The sequence below is a fragment of the Fukomys damarensis genome, unplaced genomic scaffold, assembly GCF_012274545.1.
Source record: "Fukomys damarensis isolate Sample0158 unplaced genomic scaffold, DMR_v1.0_HiC HiC_scaffold_13, whole genome shotgun sequence".
Classification (NCBI taxonomy): domain Eukaryota; kingdom Metazoa; phylum Chordata; class Mammalia; order Rodentia; family Bathyergidae; genus Fukomys; species Fukomys damarensis.
Genome location: NW_022900925.1, coordinates 9,324,736 through 9,337,339, shown reverse-complemented (window position 1 = coordinate 9,337,339; position 12,604 = coordinate 9,324,736). Strand labels below are relative to the sequence as shown.

Here is a 12,604-nt window from a genome sequence, read left to right as displayed (position 1 = left end):
CCCCCCCCCCCCCCCCGCCGCCAAGTACCAGGGATTGAACTCAGGGCGTTGTGCTTGTGAGGAAGGCTCTTCGCAACTGAGCTAAATTCCCCAACCCTAACTTCTTGAATTTTGCAAGCATTAGTGTTGAACCCAGGGCCTTGTCCATATTAGGCAAGTGCTGTATCACTGAGCTACATTACCCATCCTTTTTACTTTATTTTGAGACAGTGCTAAGATGTCTAAACTGGCCTTGAACTTGTGGTCCTCCTGTCTCAGTTTTCCCAGTAGTTTGGAATTACAGGTGAGTGATTATTCTGGATATAATCTGGCTTTAAACAGCCACCAACAGATGACTGTTCCTACATCTCTAATCTAAATGAGTCTTCTCTCCTGAGGTTTAGTCTTGTCTATCTGCCTACCAGACTTTCCACCTGGCCAATCTATATAGGCAGCATATGCCTAACAATGACCTTTTCACGTCTACTATTCTTCTAGCCCTCTTTAATTTAGCAGACAACACTTTCAAACAGTTGTTTTGCCTTGAACCTGGCTATACTCTTTAACTCCTCCCTTTCCTTACACGATATCCAGTCCTTTAGATCCTATGACATTGTCTTTTTTGTTTCCACTTCTGGAATCTCAACACAACTGCTATGGCCGGACCAATATCCTCTGACTGCATTTTAATCATAATTTTACAATTCTTCACACTGCTACTTGAATAAACTAGAGCCCAAATCCCATCCAATCACCAACTCTTCAGTTTAACGTCCACCAGCTCCCAGTAAAGTAGCTGTTCAGCAAATCTTACAAGACTCAGCTCTGGCATCTCCACTGCCGTTCAGTTTAACTTCCTGTTTTTCCAGACACCTGCTCTATCTCTGCCTTTTCAATCTGTATTTGCTTCAACCTTGTAATTTTTTTTAGTGCTTTTTCGCCTTTCTAATTCCTACACGTATTTTCAGAACTCTGAAGCTTTTCTTTTTTCCCGTATAGCTGCGTCTGGAATCTTCCCTGGGAACCTAGAGTTGTCCCATTAACCTTTTCCTAGTTTCTAATTAGGTCTGAATCCTAGAGAGTGGAAGAAGAGGTGTTGGAGGCTCACAAGTGGGCGCCACGCGAATAAAGTAATAAAATATTCGCAGAACCGCTAACAGAGGTAGGAGCAAACCGTCTCCACATCCCTCTCACCCCGGATCGTGCCCAGTGAGTTCCAAAGGCCAAGGAGACGAGGTGAAAGAAACATGAGAAGAAAGAAAATTCGGGACAAAAAAATAAATAAGGTGACAAGGGACGGAGAGCAGCACTTACAGAGGGAACCCGGCAATCCGTCATGACTCGCCAAAGCCCCGCCCCCGGGAAGCGCGCGAACGGACGCGCGAGAGCTCACGGGAGGGACTCGGTGACGTCATTGGGGCGCGTAGCTCCACTACCTCTCGTTGCGTTTCCTGCGCACTAACGGATTTCTAAAACGCGTTTTTTGTTTTTTTTTTTTAAGAAAATAATTTATTTTCAGCAATTAAAATAGTCAAGTCTAGGGCTGGGTATTTGTCTCAGTGGTGCCGCCGCCTACCTCGAGAAGGGCAAAGTTACGAGTTCGATCCTTAGTAGCAAAACAACAACAAAAAACAAACTAAAATAGTCAAGTCTGTACTTTTCTACGTAATTTGTGAGTTTTTCAACATCAAATAAAATATTTTCATTTGTTTCTGTTCATGTTTTCTTGATCAATTCATTTTTGTAAAATGCAGCACACCACACGAGACAATTATTTTTAAACACTGCAGCCAAAGGGCCTGAACGTTCATCTGCTGCTACCTGTATGCTTATTTCATGCAGTTGTGCTCACAAACATTTTCTTCTGTCATCCTTTTACAAGTTTTTGTAAAACATTGGTTCAGTGACCTTCACTTATCTTCAAAATGCATAGACCGGCTCAAAGAGGCCGGTGAGACAGCATGGCTGTCAGCAACCCACACACCAACCTCCTTAGGACTGAGCGGGAAAGCAAGCCTATCTCCCTCCTAAGTGATACTGAGATTTAAAGAGGGAAGGGATGGGAAAACTATGAGCTCAAACAGCCCACCTGGTTGATAACCCCTAAGCATCTTTCAATGTCCCTGAATTTGACAAGCACAGAAGTATTTCCTCTAAATGCAACCAGAACACTTCTTTCGTACTTGTGTTATGGTTTTAACTCACTGATGTCATTATTTAACTCAATTGTGATGTTCAGGGCTCTGAGAAATCAAGTCTCACTCTCTCTTGGTATTTTGATGCCTAGAACAGTGCTCATTGTTGAGTAACTTGATAAAAACTTGTGTATCAATTATTGTAATTTTGTGCTCTTTCTAAAGTAATGACATACTCTAGGTCCATGTCTCCTGAAGTCGAATGCATTTGAGGACAAAGGAGATAGATGGGAGGAATCTTTATTAAGAAGAGAGAAATAGCTTCCAGTAGTTGGGAAGGGACCAGAAAGTGGGTTTCCAAGGGGACTCTGTCTAGGAGTTTTTATATCAAAAACTTACTATGGCTCCGACCACTTCAAGACAAACTAACATCAACCAAAAAGAACTCCCCTAAAAACCTATTGTGTCTGGGCCAGGGTTGGAATTAGTGTGAAGTGAATGAGACACCTGGCCACAAAATTTAAGAAGCCACTTGAATTCTGTACCCTAGGAGTTTCATTTGCTTTATTCTTAGTAGTCTTAGCCCTGTCCTGGGAAAGGCAAGGAGAGTAGAATATAGGGAAAGATAGGACAAGAATTTTTTCTTTTTTTTACTGTGAAAATTTGTGATACATACTCTTATTTTTTAAAAGAACATTGGGGGCTAGATATATATAACTGTGTTTAATCCCCAAGGATTTACACAAGGTCATACACAAGAAGGATAGATCTGTTGACCTTGGTATTATATATTTGCTCTGGGCATTACTTAGATTCTTTGCCTTCCATCTTCAAGCTACATTTGACTGGTGGGAGAAAAAGACAATTTGCATCATGAAACAAAAGAAAAATAAAGGAGGGCTGAGGTAAAAGGATCACTGAGTTTGAGACCAGCCTGGGCTGCCTAGTGAGTTCCAGGTCAGTCTCAACTATATAGTGAGACCCTGTCTCAAAAAAAAAAAAAAAAAAAAAAAAAGGTTTCGGGGAGGGATTGCACTGGAACAAGAGAAGAAAGAAAAAACACAATGATTATTCCCTTCCCATCACTGTACTTGTGACAGTAGCTCCATTTGTCATGTTGGGTGACCGTCCTCATTGACCCAGCTTTCCCAGCCATTAACACCATTTTCTCCCCTTGTCCCTTCAAGACGACAAGAAGTTGTCATGCCAGGCTCTAGGCCTCCCACTGTACAGTTTTCTGATAGGTCCTAATATAACAATGTGTCCATGAATTATTTTTATAGACAGCTAAATTAGTTAATAGAAAATTAAATTTGTAAATAGAAATTAGCAGGCAGTTTGACAGGGATGGAGGAAGTCAGTGCAGAAGATAAGATTTCATCAAAACTATGGTTGGAGGCAAATCCAAAGCAAGCCAGGCCTTGAGATGGAGATGCAATAGCCAGGTCTACATGCCTCCCTAATAGATAAACAGCAACTTGAGATTATAGTATAATTAGCAATACCCAGTCCAGTAAGTCCAGATAAGTATCAGATACCTAGGAAGGTGACTAGAACATCTGGATCCCTCCTCCCATCCCTTCCTGTCCCTTCCCCAAAATGCTTTTGTTCTTTCTGTTAGAAGTTGTAGATAAGCTAAAGTTTATGATGCTAGCCTTATACCCTTCCTTCCCTATTGGATCCATATTAGCTAAGTGATTTTTCTTTTTTTGTATCAGAGATTGAACCCAGAACTTTGTGCTTGCGAGAAGGTGGTAGCACCACTGAGCTAAATCCCCAGCCCTCTAAGTGATTATTCTTGTAATTCTATTGGTTGATCGTAGTTTGACCCACGTTTTACCTACCTTGTGAATTTTCTCTATAAAACATTATTGGAGAAATAGTCTCTGAGGAAACCCCTTTGAGACCCCCTCCTGTCTCTCAGGAGCTTTCGCTTAACAACCTTTCCTAATCTTAACCTCCTTTGTCCCTTGGAATTCATTCTTAGCTATTTGGGGGACATAAACTGAACACATTTGACATCTAGCAGGTTGGGAGTTATTTTTCCCCAATACAGATTAGAGGGCCCACTGAGATCTTTGGAAGGAGGTAAGAGTTTGCTTTTGTTTCTCAGCACCCCTGAAATATTTCAATGGGATTCTGGGTTGTGAATCCTTTAGGTCATCAATAATTATCATCCTTTGCTTGTCAGTTGCTTATGCCTTCTCTTTTTGGGGGGTCAAAATCATAGATTTAAATTCAGAGAATGGGAAGATTGTGATGCCTTTATATTTGAGTTGCTTTCATGAGACATTTTTACTTTTTCAGACAGGGCCGTATATTCCTTTCCTGACTTATTTGGCAGTTACAAGATGGCTTGTTTTCTTATATATAGCTCTTTGGAATTTTTTTAAACTTCTAAGTGGTTCATAGCTTGAACTCTCTGGTGTTTGGGACATATTTTGGCAGTTTACCTCTGTCAGGGACTGTTGCCATTAGTATCTGTAAATGGCAATACGCTTCTCTTTGCAACCCTGAGATTCTTTTCCCTTTCCAATCAGAAGCTTCTGAACCCCCATAAAATGACCCTCGTCTATAAGGGCACTGAAGATAAGCATTCCTTTATTGACTACATAACCTACAACCCTGGGTTAGAAGGTAATTGGAAATCACAAGACACGCACAAGAATTTTGGCCTACCCAGTGTCTGAGCAGGGTTTTCTCTTGAAACAGGCAGGAGGACCGGCAGGATAAAATTCCATCCTGAACACAGTAGAGAGAACTGACCTCTGGGTGACACTAGGGGGAGCCAGCTCCTAAAGTACAGCACACTTACTTATGAACTATAAACAATATACTGTAGTTGGAGTATTTCCTCTCTCCCTCCCTCTTCCCCCACCTCTCTTTCTCTCTCATAGGAGGGTGATTAATCCTCCTACTGCCTAGAAAAGAGGACAGTGAGGGCTAAAGAATGACAATAGAGACTTGTGTATCTTTAAAGTACAGGAAGGGCTGAAAGGTCAGTGTCTCAGAGTGGACACAGTGTTGGGTACACCCAATAATTGGAGGGAGTATCAGGTGACTCAGAGGGGGCGTTAATCCTATGTTGATGAGACCAGTAAGGAGAACATTCTTACAATAGCAGGTAGGACAAGATAGCAGGCTAATAAAGAAGTCATCTCTCCCCCAGGAAAAACCCTTTCTTTTCTTTTATTACTACTGAATTCTTGAAGAACTAGGATGTCTTTAGTTGATGTGTTCTTGCCCCTGAGCATCGCTGCATCACAGGACCATTGGGCCCTCAACTTGAGACCAGAGGCAAAACAGAGTTATGATGGTTATTCGTGCCATAACCAGCTCACAGACAAGGTGACATTGGGCCTTAGATAGCTACAGTCATACTCTAATTCTGAAATGATTTTCCCCCAAAATTTATGTAGAATGGCTCTCAACACTCTGTCTCTTTCTTTCTCTCTCTCTGGTTAGAAAGAAGTTGTTCAGGTTCCTTGATCATTTGTTTAATTTTCTGTTTAACAATGCTTCCCTTTTTCTTTGTTTTTTCTTTTCCTTCTGAAACAGGGATAGCAGGAATCAGCTGCAGGTTTTTGCATTTAGAAATATGCCCTAGAGTTTAAAACACAGCAGTGGCAATTCAGAAGAAGTAGGGTGTACCTACATCATAAGAGTGGCTAGTGTGGCAGAGCCTATCTTCTGATCACTCTCCAGTTAGCAGCCACCTGCCCTGGAGCAGGAAAACCTCAGGGACACCTTGAAGGCATATAAAAAAACAAGAAAGGTTAAAAAGGGATATCTTTTTCTAATGTTGTTTTATGGATGGCAAACTCAATATTCCCTTACTCCTTTTGTTTGTTTGTTTGTTTTGTTTTGTTTTTTTTGGTACCAGGGATTGAACTCAGGACCTTGTGCTTGTGCTTGCAAGGGCAGGCAGCAGAACCACTGAGCTAAATCCCTGGCCCTCCTTTGGATTTTTAGGCTTTCTTTGGGGGAGGCTCAATTTGCAATTCCCTTATTCCTCCTGTTTTTTAGCCCCACCCCTATATTGGGGATTGAACTCAGGACCTTGTGTTTACAAGGCAGACAGCAGCACCACTGAGCTAAATCCCTGGCCCCTAGAGTGTACTCTTAAGCATTGGAAATTGTCTTCTCTCAGGCTAAGACAGTGCTGTTTAATCTTTTACTCCATTCTAGGCAATTTGAGCCAGCTATTGCTCTGTTGGGTATCTTTCCAAAAGAATTAAAGTAATCATACCACAGTGATATATGTGCACCCATGTGTATAGTGGCACAGTTTGTAATAGCTAAAACTTGAAAACAGCCCAAACGCTCATCAACTGGAGACTGGATAAAGAAGATGTGGTTTTTCTACAAAATGGAGTATTACTCAGCCATAAAGAATGAGAAACTAGAAACATTTGTAGCTAAATTGATGCACGTTGAGGCTATACTTGTAAGTGAAATAAATAGGACACACTTGAGTAAACATCGAATAGTTTCTCTGGTGTGAAAAACTAAAAGTATAAATAAGGTTCAAATGATATAATTGAGAAATAGGAAGAAAATGGTTAAAGGGAAAGTGGGAAGGGGAGGGGAAAGAAAATAAGGGAAAAGAAAATATGTGAAAAAAGGAAAAAATGGAAATAAGTCTTTGTAAATAGGGAAGGGTGAAGAGGGTGAAGGGAGGGCAGGGGTTTGGGGAAAAACAAGAACCAAGGCATATCATGTAAAGGTACAAGATCCCAATGATAAATGTAACTGTATTGTTTGCTTTAAATGTACCAACAAACTTAATGGGGAAAAAATCTTTTTCTGCCCCTGCACTTGGCCTGCCTATCCCATGGAGCCCAAGTGGAATGTGGAGGAAAGTATTGATTATAATACTATTTTACAACTGGAGTTGTAAGAGAGAGGAAAAATGGTCAGGAGTAACTTATGTTCAGACTTTCTTTGCATTAGGAGATAATTCTGACTAGTGTTCGGTGTAGATGTAAGCCACCAGAAAAGCAGATGCCTCTGGTCCCTACAGAGCAATCTGATGCATCTACCATTACTGAGCCTGAAGTTCCACCTCCCTTGTTCTTTGTACCCTGGGGATGAGACTTCTAAGCCGACCCTGTTGAAATCTCTACCGGGCTCTATCTACCTCTATCTGATTTTGTCAAAGTGCCTCATGGGCAATATCCCTTACAGGAGCGGGGTGGAAGATTTGGCGCTACCCATGCCCACATGTCCTTTGCGCTCAATGACCTCAAACAGATCAAACGAGATCTGCAAAGTTTTCAAATCATCCTGAAAAAGTACACTGAGATTTTTAGATGACTTAGTTCTACGAAGCGGACTAGAAAGATGCAATGTTGCTATTAAATCAAACATCAACTTCTAGTGAGAACAAGCAGCATTACAAGCTGCTATTATGTTTGGAGATAAATATCATATTGTTCATTTTAATTTTGCTTTTTGAGACAGAATCTTCCTGTATAGCCCAGGCTTGCCTCAAACCTGAAACAATCCTCCTGCCTCAGCCTCCTAAGTGCTGGAATTACAGGAGTGTGCCACCATGCTCTGTATATTGTTCATTTTAAAAGACCAGAAGAGAAATAGCAAGGGGAACAGCCGATTCCTACTGGAGCCCAGGCAGTCCCTATACAAGATCTCTACTGTTCCATCAGCTAGGCTAGAAATTGGAGTAGGAAATATTATGAAATTTGTATCCTTGAAGGCCTAAGAAGGACGAGAACTAAGCCTTTGGATTATTTTAATTGTCAACTATTAATCAGGAAAATGATGAGATCCCCTCAGAATGACCCTAAGAAGGTCATTTACAAGAGCCCTTGGTAAAGTACACATTTCTTTCTGGCCCCTGATTCAGTAGAAGGACAGATTATCCTTAAAGACAAATTTATTACCCAGTCTGCCTCAGACATTAGGAGAAAGCTATGGAAGATGGCTTTTGCTCTAGGTAACTCACTTGATGCCCTAGCATCAGTATTTTATAAATGAGAATGAGAAGAGGCCAAAGGGAGAAATCAAAGAGAAAGCAGCTGTCTTGGTTGTGGCCTTAAAAGGAGTAAACTCTGAGTCTAATTCCCATGACTCCAAGAAGAGCTCAATGACTAAACTCACTTGCAGTGGGTTTGGAAAACTAGGCCACTTTGGGGGAATTGTGATAAGCATGTGTTAAGCCATGCTCTATGTCCAGTAGTGGCCACTGGAAGTTGGACTGCCCTCTGGGATAAAGGTCCCAGGAATCAGACCCATCTCACCAGCAAGACTGAAGGGCCCTAGGCACTCTGTCTTCTCCATCGGGCTGCACTGTCATTTCCACAGAGGAGCCCCAGATGATCTTGACCGTAGAGGAAAAGAGACCAGCCTGCTATGGACACAGGAGCTAGCCTGTCAGTCCTTTTTTTCAACCCTGGTTTTCCTTCCAGCCCTTATACCTCAGTGAAAGGAGTCACTAGGGAAGAGATGGTCACTATTTCCCACAACCTTTAGGCTATAACTGGGGTGGATTTCTCTTCTCCCATTCTTTTTGTTTTTGGTACCAGGGATTGAACTCGGGACCTTGTAAGAACCACTGAGCTAAATCCCTGGCCTCTCCCATTCCTTTTTTTGATCATACTTGAAAGTCCAGGTCCTCCTTTGGGGAGAGGCATCTTATCTTGTTTGAATGCTATAATATACATGTACCCTGGTTGGGTATGATTTCTCCCTGTCGTGGAGACAGAAATAAATTCTGAAGTATGGGCAACTAAAGCTAAAATCAGAAGAACAGCAAGAGCTGCCCTAGTACAAATACATTTTAAAGATCCCACTATTTTTTGTCACTGAAGACAATACCCTCTAATGCCTAAGGTGAAAAAAGGACTATTATTTATAATTGAAAGCTTAAGGGCATAAGGTTTACTTATGCCTTATAACAGCCCTTGCAACACTCCAAAAAACATATATATTTTTTGTATTTTGAAACTGTCTTGTTATCTAGTGTAGGCTGGTCTACGCTATGAACTCACTATACAGGCCAGGCTGGCCTCAAACTTGTGGCTGATCCTCCTGCCCTCAGCCTCCTGAGTGCTGGGAGACCCTGCCTCAAAGAAAAAGAAAAGAGAAAAGGAAATATGGAGACCCTATTTGTAGGCCTGCATGCCTTCCTAAGGGATAAACAGTAACTTGAGATTATACTGTAATTAACAATGCCCAGTCCAGTAAGTCCAGATAGGCATCAGACACCCGAGTGGTGACCAGAACATCCAGACCCAGGCTCCCATCCCTTCCTGTCCTTTTCCAAAATTGCCTTTCTTCTATGTTAGAAGTTATAGATAAGCTAAAGTTTATGATGCTAGCCTTATCGCCTTGCTACATACCTTGTTTCCCTATTGGATCCATATTAGCTAAGTGATTATTCTTGCAATTCTATTGGTTAATCATAGTTTGATACACATTGGAAGCTCCCCCTTTTTTCTACCCCCCTCCTTTTAAAATTTTTGTTTTGTTTTTTGAGACAGAGTCTTGCGATGTAGTTCAAGCTGGCCTTGAACCCACTACATAGCCCAGGCTGGCCTTGAATTCAGTGATCCTCCTGCTTCAGCCTCCTGAGTACTGGGATTATAGGGATGCTGCCACCATGCCCAGCTCCATTTTGTGATTTTGCTCTATAAAACATTCTTGGAGTAATAGCCTCTGTGGCGACCCCTTTGGGACCTCTTCTGACTCTCAAGAGCATTCTCTTTACAAACTTTCCTACTCTTAACCTCCCTTGTTGGAGCCCATTTGATATTTTGGGGACATAGATTTGGCACATCTGACATCTAGCAGGTTGGGAGTTATTTTTCCTCCTTAAAGTTTTTGAAAATATATAAAAGGTGGTATCGCACCTGCCTGGCAAGCACAAGGTCCTGAGTTCGATTCCTAGTACTGGGGGAAGAAAAATAAATAAAATAAAAATGTACAAAAATATATCAATAGGCAGAAAGTGCTAAGTAAATTATAAAACTAAGGAAGAAACCATTGCAATGTACCTGGCCTTTCCTGGTTCTTGGCAACCCAAGAAGGATTTGCCTAGGCCACCTAATGATCACGTGCAAGCCTGAAAGTCGTTTCAAACAAAAAGTGTACTGCAAAGAAGAATGTGGCAGACAATCAAGCCAGGTTGCCTTAAGAGTGGGAACAACACTGAGTTTCTTTGTTCTGGTTTATTTTTCTATACTCCTGACTTTGGCTATTTGCCACCCTACCCCTGTCCTACTTTCAATTTTAAAGTTTGTCTGTTTCCCCATTGTTGGTCGATAATTACTTCATTTATGCAGCACCTATATATGAGGCCATAAGCAGATGATAATGAGGAAAGGTCACTCCAAGGACGCTCGGGGCAGTCAGGATGCATACCCCACTGAGTGGAAAGTCCCTAGTCCTCCTTTGTGCTTAGTTTGTAGTTGCCTGTCCATCTAGGGTCTTTTTCCAATTGGTTGAAGTCACTTCACACATGGGTCCTGCACCCCACTTTCTGTCACCACAAAGAGCAGCTCATTCAGAAAATAAAGGGAAGCAATCCAAGAAAGAAGGGTGAGGAGCCGGGCGTGGTGGCGCACGCCTGTAATCCCAGCACTAGCGAAGCTGAGGCAGGAGGATCACTGTGAGCTCAAGACCAGCCTGGGCTACATAGTGAATTCCAGGTCAATCTCAACTACATAGTGAGACCCTGTCTCAAAAAAAAAAAAAGAGTGAGGAAAATTGAATGTTGGACATGGAAAAAAATCACAATCTGCTTCCTGCGTTCAAAGTTTTTGTTTCCGTCTTACAGTATTTACACAGCGACAAGAGAGCCGAGACCACAGAAACAAATGTACTGACCGGAAAAACCCAGGGTCATGGGAGTTGCCTGCCCCGCCCACCTTGGGCGTGGTCACGGCGTGGTCACGGCGGCAGCCTCCTGCCCGGAATTTTTCCCGCGGCGCGCGTTGATGACGTACACCGCGCCAAGATTCTTCTAGCTGCACAGCCTGGGAGAAGGCGTTTATGTGAGTAAAGTTTCTGCTAGTTGATGGAGCCGCTCTTCCTGGAGCAGCCCTTCGTTACCCATCCCAAGCCCGATCCAGGCCGCATCAGTGTCCCTACTAGGCCGAGCTGGGGCCCGCTGAGTCCCGCGTGCCTGTTTGTAGTCGGGGCATCTTTCCGTCTGCTCCTGCACGTGTTCAGCAGACGCTGGACGTGGGTTTCTGAGCACAAGTAAACTTAGCTGCCTTTGTGTCAGTTATTCTTCATCAGGAAACTTGTCGATCACTTGCTTTTATTTTGTTTGTGTTTTTGAGATCGATCTGGTCTTGTTCTGGAATTACAGGCGTGAGCCACCACTCCCCGTCGATCACCTGCTTGTGTCAGGCACCATGGTCGTCCATGGGGACACAGCTCTTATGTAAACAAATGCTGTACTCCTGGGGGTTATATTTTCACTAGCAGTGATAGGTGAATATTTTAAAGTCATTCTGAGAAGACTGGCCTGAAAGGAGAAGGGGGTAAGGGAGTTCATGCCTAGTGTGGTGACACACATCTTGTAATCTTGGCATTCTGGAACCTGAGGCAGGAGGATCTCGAGTTCAGAGGCCATGCCTGGGCTACATGGGGTGTTCAACGTCAACCTAGACTATATAGTAAGTCTCAGTTTCAATCTTCCCCCATCCAAAAGAAAAAAGAAAAAAAAAATCACATTCAGTACATGGGAGGCTGAGGCAGGAGGACCTCTGCAAATTCGAAGCCAAGCTGGACTACATAGTGAGTTCAAGGCCAGCTTGAACTACATAGCGAGACCCTATCCCAAAATTAAGGTGGGAGCCAAGGAATGTAGCACAGTGCAGAGGCTCAGGAGTTCAGTTCCCAGTACCAAAAGTAAATAAAAATAAAAGAAGAAGCCAGATGCATTAGTCTGGGTGAGTGATGGTGGAGGCTTAGAGTAGAGTAAGGTAGTAGAGATGGAAAGATGAGAGATTTTGAAAACGTTTGAAAGTAGATTTAGTATAGAAAGGTTGAGGCAAAGAAGATTCCTACGCTTTGGCTGTTGTTTTTTTATTGCAGTGCAGGATCTCAAACCCAAGGCCTCACCCATACTCGGCAAATATTCTAACACTGAGTTACATCCCTCCCCCAAATCCCATGCTTTGGCTTGAGCAACTGATCATGTAGTGGTAGTGTTTCTTTAGATGGAGAAATTTAGAGGAATAGAATACCTGGAGAAACAGTAAATCACATTCCTGTTTTAGCCAAAATAGACTTATTTGCTGTGTTTAGGAGACATCTGTGTGGCATTGTCATGTGAACATTTGAATATAACTGGAGCTTTAGGGACTCTTGAGTGCTGGGTAAAGTTATAGAATCTTTTGGGAAAATATTAGCTTGAATCATATGAAAGTGCCATTTTCCATCAAAAAAGTGGTTGAATGCTAGTTATTTATTTCATTGGTTCATTCAGCTAGGTGATTTTTTTTTTTTTTTTTTTTTTT

The 12,604-nt window shown here is 42.3% G+C and overlaps 2 protein-coding genes across 2 annotated transcripts in view; one reads left to right on the top strand and one right to left on the bottom strand.

Moving 5' to 3' along the window:
• The window catches only part of Ctc1 (CST telomere replication complex component 1), a 33,658-nt gene extending 21,448 nt beyond the window's left edge, over window positions 1–12,210 (bottom strand). The window contains exons 1-4 of the mRNA XM_010615022.2: window positions 12,207–12,210; window positions 11,187–11,326; window positions 11,003–11,110; window positions 7,300–7,400 (exon numbers count right to left, since the gene is read on the bottom strand). Of these exons, the coding sequence (XP_010613324.1) occupies window positions 7,300–7,400; window positions 11,003–11,110; window positions 11,187–11,326; window positions 12,207–12,210 (353 nt within the window). The remainder of the gene's footprint in view (window positions 1–7,299; window positions 7,401–11,002; window positions 11,111–11,186; window positions 11,327–12,206) is intronic.
• Window positions 11,034–12,604, top strand: part of Pfas (phosphoribosylformylglycinamidine synthase) — a 20,282-nt gene continuing 18,711 nt past the window's right edge. The window contains exon 1 of the mRNA XM_010614939.2: window positions 11,034–11,128. The gene's annotated coding sequence lies outside the window, so the exon portion shown is untranslated. The remainder of the gene's footprint in view (window positions 11,129–12,604) is intronic.